The sequence below is a fragment of the Cyanistes caeruleus genome, chromosome 4 (assembly GCF_971803275.1).
Source record: "Cyanistes caeruleus chromosome 4, bCyaCae1.hap1.1, whole genome shotgun sequence".
In the NCBI taxonomy this organism is placed as follows: domain Eukaryota; kingdom Metazoa; phylum Chordata; class Aves; order Passeriformes; family Paridae; genus Cyanistes; species Cyanistes caeruleus.
This window is the reverse complement of record NC_141704.1, coordinates 972,091-992,350: the sequence shown is the minus strand read 5'-3', so window position 1 is coordinate 992,350 and position 20,260 is coordinate 972,091. Positions and strand designations below refer to the sequence as shown.

Sequence of the window (20,260 nt, the reverse complement as noted above, 5' to 3'; positions counted from 1 at the left end):
AGCTCCGTTCCCGGCCCCGCTCCAGCCCCTCCGGGATTCCGGCTGGGGATGGGGACATTGGGGTGGCACTTGGGGACATCGGGGTGGCACTCAGGGATGTAGGGGGTAGCACTCGGTGACACTGGGGTGGCACTCGGGGACACCAGGGTGGCACCTGGGGACACGGGGGTGGCACCAGGGGATGCGAGGGTGGCACTCAGGGATGTGGGGGTGGCACTTGGGGACACGGGGGTGGCACTCAGTGACGCCAGGGTGGCACTTGGGGACATCGGGGCGGCACTTGGGGACGCGGGGGTGGCACTCGGGGATGTGAGGGTGGCACTTGGGGACACCAGGGTGGCACTTGGGGACACGGGGGTGGCACTCAGAGATGTGGGGTTGGCACTCAGTGACACCGGGGTGGCACTTGGGGACACGGGGGTGGCACTCAGAGATGTGGGGGTGGCACTCCATGACGCCGGGGTGGCACTTGGGGACATGGGGGTGGCACTTGGGGACACGGGGGTGGCACCGGGGGATGCAGGGTTGGCACTCGGGGATGCAGGGGTGGCACTTGGGGACACGGGGGTGGCACTCAGTGACACCGGGGTGGCACTCAGAGATGTGGGGCTGGCACTCGGTGACGCCGGGGTGGCACTCGGGGACACCAGGGTGGCACTTGGGGACACCAGGGTGGCACTCGGGATTCCAGCGGATTTTTCCAGCCTCAATTCCGTGTCACAGCTGCCACCCCCCCCTCCCCCACCAGTGTCACCCATCTGTCACAGCTGCCACCCCCCCCCCCCCAGTGTCACCCCTGTCACAGCTGCCACCTCCTCCTGTCCCCTCCCTGGACACGGCCGGACATAATCCGGGCTCAGGGCTGGACATCGCTGCCACCCCCCGGCGTGGGGACAGAGGGGACAGAGGGGACGGGGGGACAGGGAGGGGACAGGGGGGGCAGGAGGGGACAGGAGAGGACAGGGAGGGGACAGGGAGGGGACAGGGGGGGCAGGAGGGGACAGGAGAGGACAGGGAGGGGACAGGGGGGGCAGGAGGGGACAGGGAGGGGACAGGGAGGGGACAGGAGGGGACAGGGAGGGGACAGAGGGGACAGGAGGGGACAGGGAAGGGACAAGGAGGGGACAGGGAGGGGACGGAGGGGACAGGAGGGGACAGAGGGGACAGGGAGGGGACAGGAGGGGACAGGGAGGGGACAGGGAGGGGACAGGAGGGGACAGGGAGGGGACAGGGAGGGGACAGGAGGGGACAGGGAGGGGACAGGGAGGGGACAGGAGGGGACAGAGGGGACAGGGAGGGGACAGGAGGGGACAGGGAGGGGACAGGGAGGGGACAGGAGGGGACACAGAGGGGACAGGAGGGGACAGGGAGGGGACAGGAGGGGACAGGAGGGGACAGGAGGGGACAGGGAGGGGACAGGGAAGGGACAGGAGGGGACAGGGAGGGGACAGGGAGGGGACAAGGAGGGGACAGGGAGGGGACAGGGAGGGGACAGGGAGGGGACAGGAGGGGACAGGGAGGGGACAGGAGGGGACAGGGAGGGGACAGGAGGGGACAGAGGGGACAGGGAGGGGACAGGAGGGGACAGGAGGGGACAGTAGGGGACAGAGGGGACAGGGAGGGGACACGGAGGGGACAGAGAGGGGACAGGAGAGGACAGGGGGGTGGCAGCTGTGACAGGGAATTGAGGCTGGAGAAATCCCCTGGAATCCAAGTGGCCAAGGCCACCCCCGGCGTCCCCAGTGTCACCCGAGGGGGGACAGGAGGGGACAGGGGTGGCCACAGAGGGGACAGGGATGGCCCAGGGTGGGACAGGGGTGGCCCTGGGGGGGACAGGAGGGGACAGGGGTGGCCACAGAGGGGACGGGGTGGGGCCCCGGAGGGGACAAGGTGGCCACAGAGGGAACAGAGTGGCCCTGGAGGGGACCGGGGTGGCCCTGGAGGGGACAGGAAGGGACAGGGGTGGCCACAGAGGGGACAGGGGTGGCCCTGGAGGGGACAGGATGGGACAAGGGTGGCCCTGGAGGGGACAGGGGTGGCCACAGAGGGGACAGGATGGGACAAGGGTGGCCCTGGAGGGGACAGAGTGGCCCTGGAGGGGACAGGGGTGGCCACAGAGGGAACAGAGTGGCCCTGGAGGGGACCGGGGTGGCCCTGGAGGGGACAGGAAGGGACAGGGGTGGCCACAGAGGGGACAGGGGTGGCCCTGGAGGGGACAGGGGTGGCCCTGGGTGGCCTCAGAACAGACACAGCTGGACACAGACACCGGGTGGGCCCAGAGTTTATTGGGGACCGAGGGGGGACAGAGGGGACAGTGGGGACATCAGGGACAGAGGGGACCGAGGGGACAGTGGGGACCGAGGGGACAGCGGGGACAGTGGGGACATCAGGGACAGGGGAGCCTTGGGGACAATATCGGGTTTCCTGGGGGAGTTTTGGGCTTGTGGGGTGGGCTCAGGGTGTCCCCGGGCTGTCCCTGCTGTCCCAGGGGGGTCCCAGAGGGTGTCCCCGTTGTCCCAGGGGGTCTCAGGGGGTCCCAGGGGGTCTCAGGGGGTGTCCCCGGGCTGTCCCTGCTGTCCCAGGGGGTCTCAGGGGGTCCCAGGGGGGTCCCAGGGGGTGTCCCCGCTGTCACAGAGGGGTCCCAGGGGGTCCCAGGGGGTCTCAGGGGGTGTCCCCGGGCTGTCCCCGCTGTCCCAGGGGTGTCACAGGGGGTCCCCGGGGTGTCCCCGCTGTCCCAGGGGGGTCCCAGGGGGTGTCCCCGCTGTCCCAGGGGTTCCCAGGGGGTCACAGGGGGTGTCCCCGCTGTCCCAGGGGGTCCCAGGGGGTCCCAGGGGGTCCCAGGGGGTGTCCCCGCTGTCCCAGGGGGGTCCCAGGGGCTGTCCCCGTTGTCCCAGGGGGTCTCAGGGGGTGTCCCCGGGCTGTCCCCGCTGTCCCAGGGGGTCTCAGGGGGTCCCAGGGGGTCCCAGGGGGTGTCCCCGCTGTCCCAGGGGGTCTCAGGGGGTCCCAGGGGGTGTCCCCGGGCTGTCCCCGCTGTCCCAGGGGGTCTCAGGGGGTCTCAGGGGGTCCCAGGGGGTGTCCCCGCTGTCCCAGGGGGTCCCAGGGGGTGTCCCCGGGCTGTCCCCACTGTCCCAGGGGGTCTCAGGGGGTCTCAGGGGGTGTCCCCGGGCTGTCCCCGCTGTCCCAGGGGGTCCCAGGGGGTGTCCCCGGGCTGTCCCCGCTGTCCCAGGGGGTCTCAGGGGGTCCCAGGGGGTGTCCCCGCTGTCCCAGGGGGTCCCAGGGGGTGTCCCCGGGCTGTCCCCGCTGTCCCCCCGTGCCAGCAGCAGGTCCAGGTAGGCCCCACAGATCAGGTCCTGCTCCTGCACCCCCAGGTGCTGCAGCAGCTCCTGCGCCACGCGCTGCCCGTCCTGCTCGCTCTGCTCCGGCCGCAGCACCACCTGCAGGGCCTGGAACTCACCTGGGGGCACCTGAACCCACCTGGGGACACCTGAGATCACCTGGGGGCACCTGAACCCACCTGGGGGCACCTGGGGGCACCTGAACCCACCTGGGGGCACCTGAACCCACCTGGGGGCACCCACAGCACCACCTGCAGGGCCTGAACTCACCTGGGGGCACCTGAACCCACCTGAACCCACCTGAACCCATCTGAACCCACCTGGGGGCACCCACAGCACCACCTGGGGCCACCTGAACCCACCTGGGGGCACCTGGGGACACCTGAACCCACCTGGGGACACCTGAACCCACCTGGGGGCACCTGGGGGCACCCACAGCACCACCTGGGGGCACCTGAACCCACCTGAACCCACCTGGGGGCACCTGAACCCACCTGGGGACACCTGGGGGCACCTGAACCCACCTGAACTCACCTGGGGGCACCTGAACCCACCTGGGGGGCCTGAACTCACCTGGGGGCACCTGGGGGCACCTGAACCCACCTGGGGGCACCTGGGGACACCTGAACCCACCTGGGGACACCCACAGCACCACCTGGGGGCACCTGAACCCACCTGGGGACACCTGGGGGCACCTGAACCCACCTGGGGACACCTGAACCCACCTGGGGACACCTGAACCCACCTGGGGGCACCTGAACCCACCTGAACCCACCTGGGGGCACCTGAACCCACCTGGGGGCACCTGAACCCACCTGAACCCACCTGGGGGCACCTGAACCCACCTGGGGGCACCCACAGCACCACCTGGGGGCACCTGAACCCACCTGGGGGCACCTGAACCCACCTGGGGGCACCCACAGCACCACCTGCGGGGCCTGAACTCACCTGGGGGCACCTGAACCCACCTGGGGACACCTGAACCCACCTGGGGACACCTGGGGGCACCCACAGCACCACCTGCGGGGCCTGGAACTCACCTGGGGGCACCTGAACCCACCTGAACCCACCTGGGGGCACCCACAGCACCACCTGCGGGGCCTGGACTCACCTGGGGGCACCTGAACCCACCTGGGGACACCTGGGGACACCTGGGGGCACCTGAACCCACCTGAACCCACCTGGGGACACCCACAGCACCACCTGCGGGGGCCTGAACTCACCTGGGGGCACCTGAACTCACCTGGGGGGCACCTGAGATCACCTGAAGCTCACCTGGGGCTCACCCTGAGCTCACCTGGGGCTCACCTGGGGCTCACCCTGAGCTCACCTGGGGGCACCTGACATCACCTGGGGCTCACCTGGGGGCACCTGTGGCTCACCCTGAGCTCACCCAGAGCTCACCTGGGGCTCACCTGGGGCTCACCCTGAGCTCACCTGGAGCTCACCCAGAGCTCACCTGGGGCTCACCCTGAGCTCACCCAGAGCTCACCTGGGGCTCACCTGGGGCTCACCCTGAGCTCACCCAGAGCTCACCCAGAGCTCACCTGAGCTCACCTGAGCTCACCTGAGCTCACCTGGGGCTCACCTGAGCTCACCTGGGGCTCACCTGAGCTCACCTGGGGCTCACCTGGAGTTCACCTGGGGCTCACCCTGAGCTCACCCAGAGCTCACCCGGGGCTCACCTGAGCTCACCTGGAGCTCACCTGGGGCTCACCCTGAGCTCGCCCAGAGCTCACCTGGGGCTCACCTGGGGCTCACCCTGAGCTCACCTGGGGCTCACCTGAGCTCACCTGGAGCTCACCTGGGGCTCACCTGGGGCTCACCCTGAGCTCACCTGAGCTCACCTGGAGCTCACCTGGGGCTCACCTGGGGCTCACCCTGAGCTCACCTGGGGCTCACCTGAGCTCACCTGGAGCTCACCTGGGGCTCACCTGAGCTCACCTGGAGCTCACCTGGGGCTCACCCTGAGCTCACCTGGAGCTCACCCTGAGCTCACCCAGAGCTCACCTGAGCTCACCCAGAGCTCACCTGGGGCTCACCCAGAGCTCACCTGGGGCTCACCTGAGCTCACCTGGGGCTCACCTGAGCTCACCTGGGGCTCACCTGCCAGCCCCACCCGTGCCCCGCTGCCCCCTCACCTCCAGCTCCAGGAAGTCCCCGAGCCCCTGCACCTGGTCCAGGTGCAGCCGTGTCTGACCCAGCAGCAGCAGCAGCCGCTCCTTCCTCACCGTGCCCAGCGTGCCCAGGGCCTGGGAGAGAACCACCTGGGGACAGGTGTGACACAGGTGTGACACAGGTGTGACACAGGTGTGACACAGGTGTGACACAGGTGTGACACAGGTGTGACACGGGGACATCACCGTGCCCAGCGTGCCCAGGGCCTGGGACAGCACCACCTGGGGACAGGTGTGACACAGGTGTGACACAGGTGTGACAGGTGTGACAGGGACCTCACTGTGCCCAGCGTGCCCAGGGCCTGGGAGAGAACCACCTGGGGACAGGTGTGACAGGTGTGACACAGGTGTGACAGGTGTGACACAGGTGTGACACAGGTGTGACACGGGTGTGTGACAGGGACCTCACCGTGCCCAGCGTGCCCAGGGCCTGGGAGAGAATCACCTGGGGACAGGTGTGACACAGGTGTGACACAGGTGTGACACAGGTGTGACAGGGACCTCACCGTGCCCAGCGTGCCCAGGGCCTGGGAGAGAACCACCTGGGGACAGGTGTGACACAGGTGTGACACAGGTGTGACAGGGACCTCACCGTGCCCAGCGTGCCCAGGGCCTGGGACAGCACCACCTGGGGACAGGTGTGACACAGGTGTGACACAGGTGTGACACAGGTGTGACACAGGTGTGACACAGGTGTGACACGGGGACATCACCGTGCCCAGCGTGCCCAGGGCCTGGGACAGCACCACCTGGGGACAGGTGTGACACAGGTGTGACACGGGTGTGACACGGGGACCTCACCGTGCCCAGCGTGCCCAGGGCCTGGGAGAGAACCACCTGGGGACAGGTGTGACAGGTGTGACACAGGTGTGACACAGGTGTGACACAGGTGTGACAGGGACCTCACCGTGCCCAGCGTGCCCAGGGCCTGGGAGAGAATCACCTGGGGACAGGTGTCACAGGTGTGACACAGGTGTGACACAGGTGTGTGACAGGTGTGACAGGGACCTCACCGTGCCCAGCGTGCTCAGGGCCTGGGAGAGAATCACCTGGGGGGGGGAAAGGGGTGCTACAGACACCCCACAGCCCCCAAAACACCCCACAGCCCTCAAAACAACCCACATCCCTCAGGAACACCCCACAGCCCCCCCCGAACACCCCACAGCCCCCCCAGAGACACCCCACAGCCCCCCCAGAACACCCCACATCCCTCAGGAACACCCCACAGCCCCCCCAGAGACACCCCACAACATACCCCACAACCCCCCCCAGAACGCCCCTCAGCCCTCATGAACACCCCACAGCCCCCAGAACACCTCACAGCCCCCCCAGAACACCTCACAGCCCCCAGAGACACCCCACAGCCCCCTAAAACACCCTACAGCCCCCAGAACACCCCACATCCCCCCCAGAACACCCCACAGCCCCCAGAGACACCCCACAGCCCCCAGAACACCCCACATCCCCCCCAGAACACCCCACAGCCCCCAGAACACCCCACATCCCCCCCAGAACACCCCACAGCCCCCCCAGAACACCCCACAGCCCCCTAAAACACCTCACAGCCCCCAGAACACCTCACAGCCCCCCCCAGAGCACCCCACAGCCCCCAGAGACACCCCACAGCCCCCTAAAACACCCTACAGCCCCCAGAACACCCCACATCCCCCCCAGAACACCCCACAGCCCCCCCAGAACACCCCACATCCTCCAGAGACACCCCACAGCCCCCTAGAACACCCCACAGCCCCCAGAGACACCCCACAGCCCCCAGGAACACCCCACAACCCCCTCAGAACACCCCACAGCCCCCTAAAACACCCCACAGCCCCCTAAAACACCCCACAGCCCCCCCAGAACACCCCACAGCCCCCCCAAACCCCCCAAACCCCCCGAGCCCCCCTCAGGCCCCGCTCCTCACCTGCAGCCCCTCAGGGTCGGCCGTGGGGGTGATGCTGAAACTGGAGAGTTTGGGGCCGGCCCTGTCGGGGCGCTCGTAGAAAATCAGCTCCCCCCGCCCATCCTGGGCACAGGTGAGCACAGGTGAGGGCAGGGACAGGTGAGGGCAGGGACAGGTGAGCACAGGGACAGGTAAGGACAGGCCCCAACCACCCCTCACCTGCGTCCGCCGCAGCTTCAGCCTCCCCCGCGGCACCCGGAAGAACGTGTCGGTCTGGATCAACACCTGCCCTCCCTCGGGGCACACCTGGGACGGCTCCTGGTGCTCACCTGAGCCCTGCCCTGCCCCGGGGCACGGCGGGTGCAGCGCCCGGAGCCTGAGGGCCGCCCTCAGCGCTTCCTCCCGCGCCCTCAGCCTCGCCTTCACCTCCACGTTCCGCCGCATCCCGCCGAGCGCTCCCATTGGCTGCCGCGCTCGCGCCGCCCTCCCCGCCACTCCTTGTTATTGGTCGGTTGGGCCGTCAATCAGCGCTGCGCGCGTTGCTATTGGTTAGGCGAGGTCACGTCCCGCCCTCGCTGGCGGCCGCCGCCCGCCCTGGCCGAGAGGGACGGGGCGGGGGCGACCATGGCGGCGGCGGAGGGGGGCCCGGGCAGCGGCGGCGGGGACGGCGATGTCCCCTCCGATACCCGCCTGCAGGCCTACGCCTGGTGCCGCGAGTTCCTGGCCGGTTCCTGGAAGCTCATCGGACCGGAGGACTTCGACATCTTGCCGGTCAGGTAGGAAGCGGAACCGGCGTGAGGCGTCCCCCCGCTTCCACCCCCCCCGCCGTCTCCGCGGTGGTTTCGTCCTGGGGTTGGGCCCCCGCCCCGTGGCTCCCAGTGGTCCCAGTGGCTCCGGACTGGTGTCCCAGTGACCCCCAGTGACCCCGGACCCGCGTCCCAGTGACCCTCCCAGTGACCACCAGTGACCCCCAGTGACCCTCCCAGTGTCCCTCACAGTGACCCCCAGTGTCCCTCCCAGTGTCCCCAGTGACCCCGGACTGGTGTCCCAGTGCCCCTCCCAGTGACCACCAGTGACCCTCCCAGTGTCCCCAGTGTCCCCGGACTGGTGTCCCAGTGTCCCTCCCAATGACCCCCAGTGACCCCGGACTGGTGTCCCAGTGTCCTTCCCAATGACCCCCAGTGACCCCCAGTGACCCTCCCAGTGTCCCTCCTAGTGACCCCCAGTGACCCCGGACCCGTGTCCCAGTGTCCCTCCCAGTGACCCCCAGTGACCCCCAGTGACCCCGGACCCGTGTCCCAGTGCCCCTCCCAGTGACCCCCAGTGACCCCCAGTGACCCCGGACCCGTGTCCCAGTGCCACTCCCAGTGACCCCCAGTGACCCTCCCAGTGTCCCCAGTGACCCCCGGACTGGTGTCCCAGTGCCACTCCCAGTGACCACCACTGACCCTCCCAGTGCCACTCCCAGTGATCCCCAGACTGGTGTCCCATGGCCACTCCCAGTGTTCCCCAGTGACCCTCCCAGTGACCCCCGGTGACCCCCAGTGACCCCCAGTGCCACTCCCAGTGACCCCCGGACTGGTGTCCCAGTGTCCCTCCCAGTGTCCCCAGTGACCCCCGGACTGGTGTCCCAGTGCCACTCCCAGTGTCCCCAGTTGCCCTGTGACTGGTGTCCCAGTGCCACTCCCAGTGACCCCCAGTGACCCCAGACTGGTGTCCCAGTGTCCCTCCCAGTGTCCCCAGTGACCCCCGGACCCGTGTCCCAGTGACCCTCCCAGTGACCACCAGTGACCCCCAATGTCCCTCCCAGTGTCCCTCACAGTGACCCCCAGTGTCCCTCCCAGTGTCCCCAGTGACCCTGGACTGGTGTCCCAGTGCCCCTCCCAGTGACACCCAGTGACCCCGGACCCGTGTCCCAGTGTCCCTCCCAGTGACCCCCAGTGACCCTCCCAGTGTCCCCAGTGACCCCCGGACTGGTGTCCCAGTGTCCCCCAGTGACCACCACTGACCCTCCCAGTGCCACTCCCAGTGATCCCCAGACTGGTGTCCCATGGCCACTCCCAGTGTTCCCCAGTGACCCTCCCGGTGACCCCCGGTGACCCCCAGTGACCCTCCCAGTGTCCCCAGTGACCCCGGACTGGTGTCCCAGTGCCACTCCCAGTGTCCCCAGTTGCCCTGTGACTGGTGTCCCAGTGCCACTCCCTGTGTCCCCGGACTGGTGTCCCAGTGTCCCTCCCAGTGACCCCCAGTGACCCCCGGACCCGTGTCCCAGTGACCCTCCCAGTGACCACCAGTGACCCCCAATGTCCCTCCCAGTGTCCCTCACAGTGACCCCCAGTGTCCCTCCCAGTGTCCCCAGTGACCCTGGACTGGTGTCCCAGTGCCCCTCCCAGTGACACCCAGTGACCCCGGACCCGTGTCCCAGTGTCCCTCCCAGTGACCCCCAGTGACCCTCCCAGTGTCCCCAGTGACCCCCGGACTGGTGTCCCAGTGTCCCCCAGTGACCACCACTGACCCTCCCAGTGCCACTCCCAGTGATCCCCAGACTGGTGTCCCATGGCCACTCCCAGTGTTCCCCAGTGACCCTCCCGGTGACCCCCGGTGACCCCCAGTGACCCTCCCAGTGTCCCCAGTGACCCCGGACTGGTGTCCCAGTGTCCCTCCCAGTGGTCCCAGTGACCCCGGACTGGTGTCCCAGTGACCCCCAGTACCCCCAGTGCCACTCCCAGTGTCCCCAGTGATCCCAGGACCCGTGTCCCAGTGCCACTCCCAGTGACCCCCAGTGATCCTTGAACTGGTGTCCCAGTGTCCCCCAGTGACCCTCCCAGTGACCCCCAGTGGCCCCCGGACTGGTGTCCCAGTGCCACTCCCAGTGTCCCCAGTTGCCCCGTGACTGGTGTCCCAGTGCCACTCCCAGTGTCCCCCAGTGGCCCCGTGACTGGTGTCCCAGTGACCCTCCCAGTGACCCCCAGTGACCCCCAGTGACCCTCCCAGTGACCCCCGGACTGGTGTCCCAGTGACCCCCAGTGCCACTCCCAGTGTCCCCAGTGACCCCCAGACCCGTGTCCCAGTGTCCCTCCCAGTGTCCCCAGTGACCCCTGGACCCGTGTCCCAGTGCCAGTCCCAGTGTCCCCAGTGACCCCCAGACCCGTGTCCCAGTGTCCCTCCCAGTGTCCCCAGTGACCCCCAGACCCGTGTCCCAGTGCCATTCCCAGTGACCCCCAGTTACCCCCAGTCCCTCCCCCAGTGCCCCCCAGTTCCCGGTAACCCCAGTGACCCCGGTACCCCCGGTACCCCCGGTACCCCCACGTCATGGGGTAGCTTTACCTTTAAGCTTTAAGTTTTAAGTTTTAAGCTTTAAGTTTTTTAATTACTGGTTTAAAACCACGACACCCCAATACCCCCGGTGCCCCCTGGTGCCCCCAATACCCCCGGTGCCCCCCAGTTCCCGGTACCCCCAGTGCCCCCCAGTCCCCGGTATCCCTGGTGACCCTGGTACCCCCGGTAACCCCAGTACCCCCTGACCCGTGTCCCAGTGTCCTTCCCAGTGACCCCCAGTGTCCCTCCCAGTCACTCTCCCAGTGTCCCCCAGTGACCCCCGGACCCGTGTCCCAGTGCCACTCCCAGTGCCCCCAGTACCCCCAGTCCCTCCCCCAGTGCCTCCAGTACCCCCCAGTTCCCGGTAACCCCAGTGACCCTGGTACCCCCGGTACCCCCAATACCCCCGGTGCCCCCTGGTACCCCCAGTGCCCCCCAGTTCCCGGTATCCCTGGTGACCCTGGTACCCCCAGTAACCCCAGTAACCCCTGACCCCCCAATACCCCCTGACCCCCCAATACCCCCTGACCCCCCGGTACCCCCGGTGACCCCTGGTGACCCCGGTGACCCCAATACCCCCGGTGACCCCAGTGACCCCCGGTGACCCCGGTGACCCCGGTACCCCCGGTGACCCCGGTGACCCCGGTGACCCCGTACCCCCCAATCCGCAGCGGGGGTCTCAGTAACCTCCTGTACAAGTGCTCGCTGCCCGAGCCCCCCGTACCCCCGGTGACCCCCGGTGACCCTGATAACCCCGGTACCCCCGGTGACCCCGGTGACCCCGGTGACCCCGTACCCCCCAATCCGCAGTGGGGGTCTCAGTAACCTCCTGTACAAGTGATCGCTGCCCGAGCCCCCGGTGACCCCGGTGACCCCGGTGACCCCTGGTACCCCCGGTGACCCCAGTACCCCCAGTGACCCCAGTGACCCCCGGTGACCCCGGTACCCCCAGTGACCCCAGTGACCCCGGTGACCCCTGGTGACACCAGTGACCCCCGGTGACCCCGTACCCCCCAATCCCACAGCGGGGGTCTCAGTAACCTCCTGTACAAGTGCTCACTGCCCGAGCCCCCCGTACCCCCGGTGACCCCAATACCCCCGGTGACCCCGGTGACCCCGGTGACCCCGGTGACCCCAATACCCCTGGTACCCCCCGTGACCCCGTACCCCCCAATCCCACAGCGGGGGTCTCAGTAACCTCCTGTACAAGTGCTCACTGCCCGAGCCCCCCGTACCCCCGGTGACCCCGGTGACCCCGGTACCCCCAATACCCCCGGTGACCCCAGTGACCCCAGTGACCCCGGTGACCCCGGTGACCCCTGTGACCCCCCAATCCGCAGCGGGGGTCTCAGTAACCTCCTGTACAAGTGCTCGCTGCCCGAGCGCATCCCGAGCGAGGGGGACGAGCCCCGGCAGGTGCTGCTGCGCGTCTACGGGGCCATCCTGCAGGTGAGGCACCCCCAGACACCCCAAAACACCCCTGGGAACCCCAAAACCACCTGGGGAACCCCAAAATCACCCCTGGGAACCCCTAAATCACCCCTGGGAACCCCCAAATCACCTGGGGAACCCCCAAATCACCTGGGGAACCCCAAATCACCCCTGGGAACCCCCAAATCACCTGGGGAACCCCTAAATCACCCCTGGGAACCCCAAATCACCCCTGGGAACCCCAAAACCACCCCTGGGAACCCCAAATCACCCCTGGGAACCCCAAACCACCTGGGGAACCCCCAAATCACCTGGGGAACCCCAAATCACCCCTGGGAACCCCCAAATCACCTGGGGAACCCCCAAATCACCTGGGGAACCCCAAATCACCCCTGGGGACCCCCAAATCACCCCTGGGGAACCCCCAAATCACCTGGGGAACCCCAAATCACCCCTGGGGACCCCCAAATCACCCCTGGGGAACCCCCAAATCACCTGGGGAACCCCCAAATCACCCCTGGGAACCCCCCAAATCACCTGGGGAACCCCAAATCACCCCTGGGAACCCCAAATCACCTGGGGAACCCCAAATCACCTGGGGAACCCCCAAATCACCCCTGGGGAACCCCAAATCACCCCTGGGGAACCCCAAATCACCTGGGGAACCCCCAAATCACCCCTGGGAACCCCCCAAATCACCCCTGGGAACCCCCAAACCCCCTGGGGAACCCCAAATCACCCCTGGGAACCCCAAATCACCCCTGGGAACCCCCAAACCCCCTGGGGAACCCCAAATCACCCCTGGGAACCCCAAATCACCCCTGGGAACCCCAAATCACCTGGGGAACCCCAAATCACCTGGGGAACCCCCAAATCACCCCTGGGGAACCCCCAAATCACCCCTGGGGAACCCCAAATCACCTGGGGAACCCCGAAACCCCCTGGGGAACCCCCAGAACCCCCCGGGACACCCCAAATCACCTGGGGAACCCCAAATCACCCCTGGGAACCCCGAAATCACCCCTGGGGAACCCCGAAATCCCCCGGGACACCCCAAATCACCTGGGGAACCCCAAATCACCCCTGGGGAACCCCCAAATCACCCCTGGGGAACCCCAAACCCCCTGGGGAACCCCAAACCCCCTGGGGAACCCCAAATCACCTGGGGAACCCCAAATCACCCCTGGGGAACCCCCAAATCACCCCTGGGAACCCCAAATCACCTGGGGAACCCCCAAATCACCCCTGGGGAACCCCCAAATCACCTGGGAACCCCCAAATCACCCCTGGGGAACCCCCCAAATCACCTGGGAACCCCAAATCACCCCTGGGAACCCCCAAATCACCCCTGGGGAACCCCAAATCACCCCTGGGGAACCCCCAAATCACCTGGGGAACCCCCAAATCACCCCTGGGAACCCCCAAATCACCTGGGGAACCCCCGAATCACCCCTGGGGAACCCCCAAATCACCTGGGACACCCCAAATCACCTGGGGAACCCCAAATCAACCCTGGGAACCCCCAAATCACCTGGGGAACCCCAAATCACCCCTGGGAACCCCTAAATCACCCCTGGGGAACCCCCAAATCACCACTGGGAACCCCCAAACCACCTGGGGAACCCCAAATCACCTGGGGAACCCCCCAAATCACCTGGGGAACCCCCCAAATCACCCCTGGGAACCCCCAAATCACCTGCGGAACCCCCAAATCACCTGGGGAACCCCAAATCACCCCTGGGGAACCCCGAAATCACCCCTGGGAACCCCCAAAACCCCTGGAGAACCCCCCAGGACACCCCAAATCCCCTGGGGACCCCCCAGAACCCCCTGGAGACCCCAAACCCCCCTCGGGAACCACTTGGGAGCACCAAGCCCCCCAGGAACCCCTCAAAATCCTTTGGGAACCCCAAACCCCCTGGGAACCCCAAAGGAACCCCATGGGAACTCCAAACCCCCTGGGAACCCCCCAAAATCCCCTGGGAACCCCAAATCACCCCCCGGGAACCCCTCATGATCCCCAAATCCCTTGGGACCCCCACAGGAACCCCAAATCCCTCAGGAACCCCTTGGGAACCCCAAATCCCTCAGGAACCCCCCCCATGAGCCCCAGACCCCAAAAGAATCCCCTGGGAACCCCAAATCCCAAGGGAACCCCCCAGGAACCCCCCAGGAACCCCAAATCCCAAGGGAACCCCCCAGGAACCCCTTGGGAACCCCAAATCCCAAGGGAAGGGAACCTCACAGGAACCCCAAACCCTCTGGGACCCCAAACCCCTCAGGAACCCCTTGGGAACCCCAAATCCCAAGGGAACCCCCACAGGAACCCCCCAGGAACCCCCTGGGAACCCCAAATCCCCCAGGAACCCCCACAGGAACCCCAAATCCCAAGGGAACCCCACAGGAACCCCCCAGGAACCCCAAACCCCCTGGGAACCCCCCAGGAACCCCAAATCCCAAGGGAACCCCCCAGGAACCCCAAATCCCAAGGGAACCCCACAGGAACCCCCCAGGAACCCCAAATCCCAAGGGAACCCCCCAGGAACCCCTTGGGAACCCCAAATCCCAAGGGAACCCCACAGGAACCCCAAATCCCAAGGGAACCCCCACAGGAACCCCCCAGGAACCCCCGGGGAACCCCAAATCCCCCAGGAACCCCCACAGGAACCCCAAATCCCAAGGGAACCCCACAGGAACCCCCAGGAACCCCCGGGGAACCCCAAATCCCCCAGGAACCCCCACAGGAACCCCAAATCCCAAGGGAACCCCCACAGGAACCCCCCAGGAACCCCCTGGGAACCCCAAATCCCCCAGGAACCCCCACAGGAACCCCAAATCCCAAGGGAACCCCAAAGGAATCTCCTGGGAACCCCAAACCCCAAGGGGACGCCCCAAGAACCCCAAATCCCTCTTTGGGGTCCCTATTTGTGGTCCCAGTTTGGGTTCCCGTTTTTGGGGGGCCCCATTTTGGGGTTCCCCATTTTTGGGCTCCCCATTTTTGGGGTCCCCATTTGAATCCCCATTTTCGGGGTCCCCATTTCGGGGTCCCCATTTGGGTTCCAGTTTCAAGGTCCCCATTTTTGGGGTTCCCATTTTTGGATTCCCATTTTTGAGCGTTCCCATTTCCCATTCCCCATTTGGTTCCCATTTTTGGGGCTCCCCATTTTCGGGGCTCCCCATTTTCGGGGCTCCCCATTTTCAGGGCTCCCCATTTTTGGGGTTCCCATTTTCAGGGCTCCCCATTTTCAGGGCTCCCCATTTCAGGGTTCCCATTTCGGGGTCCCCATTTGGGTTTCAGTTTCAAGGTCCCCATTTTTGGGTTCCCATTTTTACTCAAAAATTCCCATTTCCCATTCCCCATTTGAGTCCCCATTTTTGGGGTTCCCATTTTCGGGGCTCCCCATTTTTGGGGTTCCCATTTGAATCCCCATTTTTGGGGTTCCCCATTTTCGGGGTTTCCCATTTCAGGGTTCCCATTTTGGGGTTCCCATTTGGGTTCCAGTTTCAAGGTCCCCATTTTTGGGTTCCAATTTTTGGGTTCCCATTTTTGAGCGTTCCCATTTCCCATTCCCCATTTGAGTCCCCATTTTTGGGGTTCCCATTTTCGGGGTCCCCATTTTCGGGGCTCCCCATTTTTGGGGTTCCCATTTTCGGGGTCCCCATTTTCGGGGTCCCCATTTTTGGGGTCTCCATTTGGGTTCCAGTTTCAAGGTCCCCATTTTTGGGTTCCCATTTTTGGGTTCCCATTTATGAGCGTTCCCATTTCCCATTCCCCATTTGAGTCCCCATTTTTGGGGTTCCCATTTTCGGGGCTCCCCATTTTCGGGGTTCCCCATTTCCAGGGCTCCCCATTTTCGGGGTTCCCCATTTTTGGGGTGCCCCCAACTCATCTCTGACCCCACAGGGCGTGGACTCTCTGGTCCTGGAGAGCGTCATGTTCGCCATCCTGGCCGAGCGCTCCTTGGGGCCGCGCCTTTTCAGGGTTCCTTTTTTGGGGTTCCCCATTTGAGTCCCCATTTTTGGGGTTCCCCATTTTCGGGGTTTCCCATTTCAGGGTTCCCCATTTTGGGGTTCCCATTTGGGTTCCAGTTTCAAGGTCCCCATTTTTGGGTTCCAATTTTTGGATTCCCATTTTTGAGCGTTCCCATTTCCGATTCCCCATTTGAGTCCCCATTTTTGGGGTTCCCATTTTTGGGGTCCCCATTTTCAGGGCTCCCCATTTTCGGGGCTCCCCATTTTTGGGGTTCCCATTTGAGTCCCCATTTTTGGGGTCCCCATTTTCGGGGTTTCCCATTTCAGGGTTCCCATTTTGGGGTCCCCATTTGGGTTCCAGTTTCAAGATCCCCATTTTTGGGGTCCCCATTTTTGGGTTCCCATTTTTGAGCGTTCCCATTTCCCATTCCCCATTTGGTTCCCATTTTCGGGGTTCCCATTTTCGGGGCTCCCCATTTTCAGGGCTCCCCATTTCCAGGGCTCCCCATTTTCGGGGTTCCCCATTTTTGGGGTGCCCCCAGCTCATCTCTGACCCCACAGGGCGTGGACTCTCTGGTCCTGGAGAGCGTCATGTTCGCCATCCTGGCCGAGCGCTCCTTGGGGCCGCGCCTTTTCGGGGTTCCTTTTTTGGGGTTCCCCATTTGAATCCCCATTTTTGGGGTTCCCCATTTTCGGGGTTTCCCATTTCAGGGTTCCCATTTCGGGGTCCCAATTTGGGTTCCAGTTTCAAGGTCCCCATTTTTGGGTTCCCATTTTTACTCAAAAATTCCCATTTCCGATTCCCCATTTGAGTCCCCATTTTCGGGGTTCCCCATTTGAATCCCCATTTTTGGGGTTCCCCATTTTCAGGGCTCCCCATTTCAGGGTTCCCATTTTGGGGTCCCAATTTGGGTTCCAGTTTCAAGGTCCCCATTTTTGGGTTCCCATTTTTGGGTTCCCATTTTTGAGCGTTCCCATTTCCCATTCCCCATTTGAGTCCCCATTTTTGGGGTTCCCATTTTCAGGGCTCCCCATTTTCGGGGCTCCCCATTTTTGGGGTTCCCATTTGAGTCCCCATTTTTGGGGTCCCCATTTCAGGGTCCCCATTTGGGTTTCAGTTTCAAGGTCCCCATTTTTGGGTTCCCATTTTTACTCAAAAATTCCCATTTCCGATTCCCCATTTGAGTCCCCATTTTCGGGGTTCCCCATTTGAATCCCCATTTTCGGGGTTCCCCATTTTCAGGGCTCCCCATTTTCGGGGCTCCCATTTTCGGGGCTCCCCATTTTCGGGGTTCCCATTTTTGGGGTCCCCCCAGCTCATCTCTGACCCCACAGGGCGTGGACTCTCTGGTCCTGGAGAGCGTCATGTTCGCCATCCTGGCCGAGCGCTCCTTGGGGCCGCGCCTTTTCGGGGTTCCTTTTTTGGGGTTCCCCATTTGAATCCCCATTTTTGGGGTTCCCCATTTTCAGGGCTCCCCATTTCAGGGTTCCCATTTCGGGGTCCCCATTTGGGTTCCAGTTTCAAGGTCCCCATTTTTGGGTCCCCATTTTTGGGTTCCCATTTTTGGGTTCCCATTTTTGAGCATTCCCATTTCCCATTCCCCATTTGGTTCCCATTTTCAGGGCTCCCCATTTTCGGGGTTCCCCATTTCAGGGTTCCCATTTCGGGGTTCCCATTTGGGTTCCAGTTTCAAGGTCCCCATTTTTGGGTTCCCATTTTTGGGTTCCCATTTTTGAGCGTTCCCATTTCCCATTCCCCATTTGAGTCCCCATTTTTGGGGTTCCCCATTTTCAGGGCTCCCCATTTTCAGGGCTCCCCATTTTCAGGGCTCCCCATTTTCAGGGCTCCCCATTTTCGGGGTTCCCCATTTTTGGGGTGCCCCCAGCTCATCTCTGACCCCACAGGGCGTGGACTCTCTGGTCCTGGAGAGCGTCATGTTCGCCATCCTGGCCGAGCGCTCCTTGGGGCCGCGCCTTTTCGGGGTTCCTTTTTTGGGGTTCCCCATTTGAATCCCCATTTTTGGGGTTCCCCATTTTCGGGGTCCCCATTTCAGGGTTCCCCATTTTGGGGTTCCCATTTGGGTTCCAGTTTCAAGGTCCCCATTTTTGGGTTCCCATTTTTGAGCGTTCCCATTTCCCATTCCCCATTTGGTTCCCATTTTTGGGGCTCCCCATTTTCGGGGCTCCCCATTTTCGGGGTTCCCCATTTCCAGGGCTCCCCATTTTCAGGGCTCCCCATTTTCGGGGTTCCCCATTTTCGGGGTTCCCCATTTCAGGGTTCCCATTTCGGGGTCCCCATTTGGGTTTCAGTTTCAAGGTCCCCATTTTTGTGTTCCCATTTTTACTCAAAAATTCCCATTTCCGATTCCCCATTTGAGTCCCCATTTTCGGGGCTCCCATTTTCGGGGCTCCCCATTTTTGGGGTTCCCATTTGAATCCCCATTTTTGGGGTTCCCCATTTTCGGGGTTTCCCATTTCAGGGTTCCCATTTTGGGGTTCCCATTTGGGTTCCAGTTTCAAGGTCCCCATTTTTGGGTCCCCATTTTTGGGTTCCCATTTTTGAGCGTTCCCATTTCCCATTCCCCATTTGAGTCCCCATTTTCGGGGTTCCCATTTTCGGGGCTCCCCATTTTCAAGGCTCCCCATTTTCAGGGCTCCCCATTTTCGGGGTTCCCCATTTTTGGGGTCCCCCCAGCTCATCTCTGACCCCACAGGGCGTGGACTCTCTGGTCCTGGAGAGCGTCATGTTCGCCATCCTGGCCGAGCGCTCCTTGGGGCCGCGCCTTTTCGGGGTTCCTTTTTTGGGGTTCCCCATTTGAATCCCCATTTTTGGGGTCCCCATTTTCGGGGTTTCCCATTTCAGGGTTCCCATTTCGGGGTCCCCATTTGGGTTCCAGTTTCAAGGTCCCCATTTTTGGGTTCCCATTTTTGGGTTCCCATTTTTGAGCGTTCCCATTTCCCATTCCCCATTTGGTTCCCATTTTTGGGGCTCCCCATTTTCGGGGCTCCCCATTTTCGGGGCTCCCCATTTTCGGGGTTCCCCATTTTCGGGGTTCCCCATTTTTGGGGTCCCCCCAGCTCATCTCTGACCCCACAGGGCGTGGACTCTCTGGTCCTGGAGAGCGTCATGTTCGCCATCCTGGCCGAGCGCTCCTTGGGGCCGCGCCTTTTCGGGGTGTTCCCCCAGGGCCGCCTGGAGCAGTACATCCCGGTAGGATTTTTGGGGTGTCCCCCCCCGATCCCCCAAACCCCCCCCAGGGCACCCCCAAACCACGCTGCCCCCCCAGAGCCGGCGGCTGCGCACGGAGGAGCTGCGGGACCCCGGCGTGTCCGGGGAGATCGCCGCCAAGATGTCGCGGTTCCACGGGATGGTGATGCCCTTCAACAAGGAACCCAAGTGGCTCTTCGGGACCATGGAGGGGTCAGGGCACCCCAAAATCACCCGGGGGGACCCCAAAATCCACAGGGGAGGGACACCAAAATCACCCGGGGGGGGACACCAAAATCCACAGGGGAGAGGGGAATAGGGACCCCAAAATCACCCTGGGAGAGGGGAATGGGGACCTCAAAATCCCCCGGGGAGGGACCCCAAAATCACCCGGGGAGGGACCCCAAAATCCCCTGGGGAGGGACCCCAAAATCACCCGGGGGGACCCCAAAATCCACAGGGGAGGGACCCCAAAATCAGCCTGGGGGGGACCCTAAAATCCACAGGGGAGGGACCCCAAAATCCACAGGGGAGAGGGGAATGGGGACCCCAAAATCCCCCGGGGAGGGACCCCAAAATCACCCGGGGAGGGACCCCAAAATCACCCGGGGAGGGACCCCAAAATCCACAGGGGAGGGACCCCAAAATCACCCGGGGGGGGACCCCAAAATCCACAGGGGAGGGACCCCAAAATCACCCGGGGGGGGACCCCAAAATCCACAGGGGAGGGACCCCAAAACCACCCGGGGGGTGACACCAAAATCCACAGGGGAGGGACCCCAAAATCACCCGGGGAGGGACCCCAAAATCCCCTGGGGAGGGACCCCAAAATCACCCGGGGGGACCCCAAAATCCACAGGGGAGGGACCCCAAAATCAGCCTGGGGGGGACCCTAAAATCCACAGGGGAGGGACCCCAA

General features: G+C 64.2%; 2 protein-coding genes across 2 annotated transcripts in view; one reads left to right on the top strand and one right to left on the bottom strand.

Moving 5' to 3' along the window:
- Positions 1–2,265: 2,265 nt before the first annotated feature.
- On the bottom strand, positions 2,266–7,860 carry LOC147653371 (uncharacterized). The gene is made up of 4 exons (XM_086886241.1): positions 7,632–7,860; positions 7,434–7,535; positions 5,477–5,602; positions 2,266–3,434 (listed from the first exon to the last, which is right to left on the bottom strand). Exons 1-4 carry the CDS (start codon positions 7,854–7,856, stop codon positions 2,994–2,996), a joined length of 894 nt encoding a protein of 297 aa, XP_086742367.1. The 5' UTR covers positions 7,857–7,860; the 3' UTR covers positions 2,266–2,993.
- Positions 7,861–7,986: 126 nt separating this feature from the next.
- CHKB (choline kinase beta) overlaps positions 7,987–20,260 on the top strand; it is a 34,467-nt gene continuing 22,193 nt past the window's right edge. The window contains exons 1-4 of the mRNA XM_086886240.1: positions 7,987–8,188; positions 12,071–12,179; positions 19,231–19,344; positions 19,421–19,554. Of these exons, the coding sequence (XP_086742366.1) occupies positions 8,037–8,188; positions 12,071–12,179; positions 19,231–19,344; positions 19,421–19,554 (509 nt within the window). The 5' untranslated portion in view covers positions 7,987–8,036. The remainder of the gene's footprint in view (positions 8,189–12,070; positions 12,180–19,230; positions 19,345–19,420; positions 19,555–20,260) is intronic.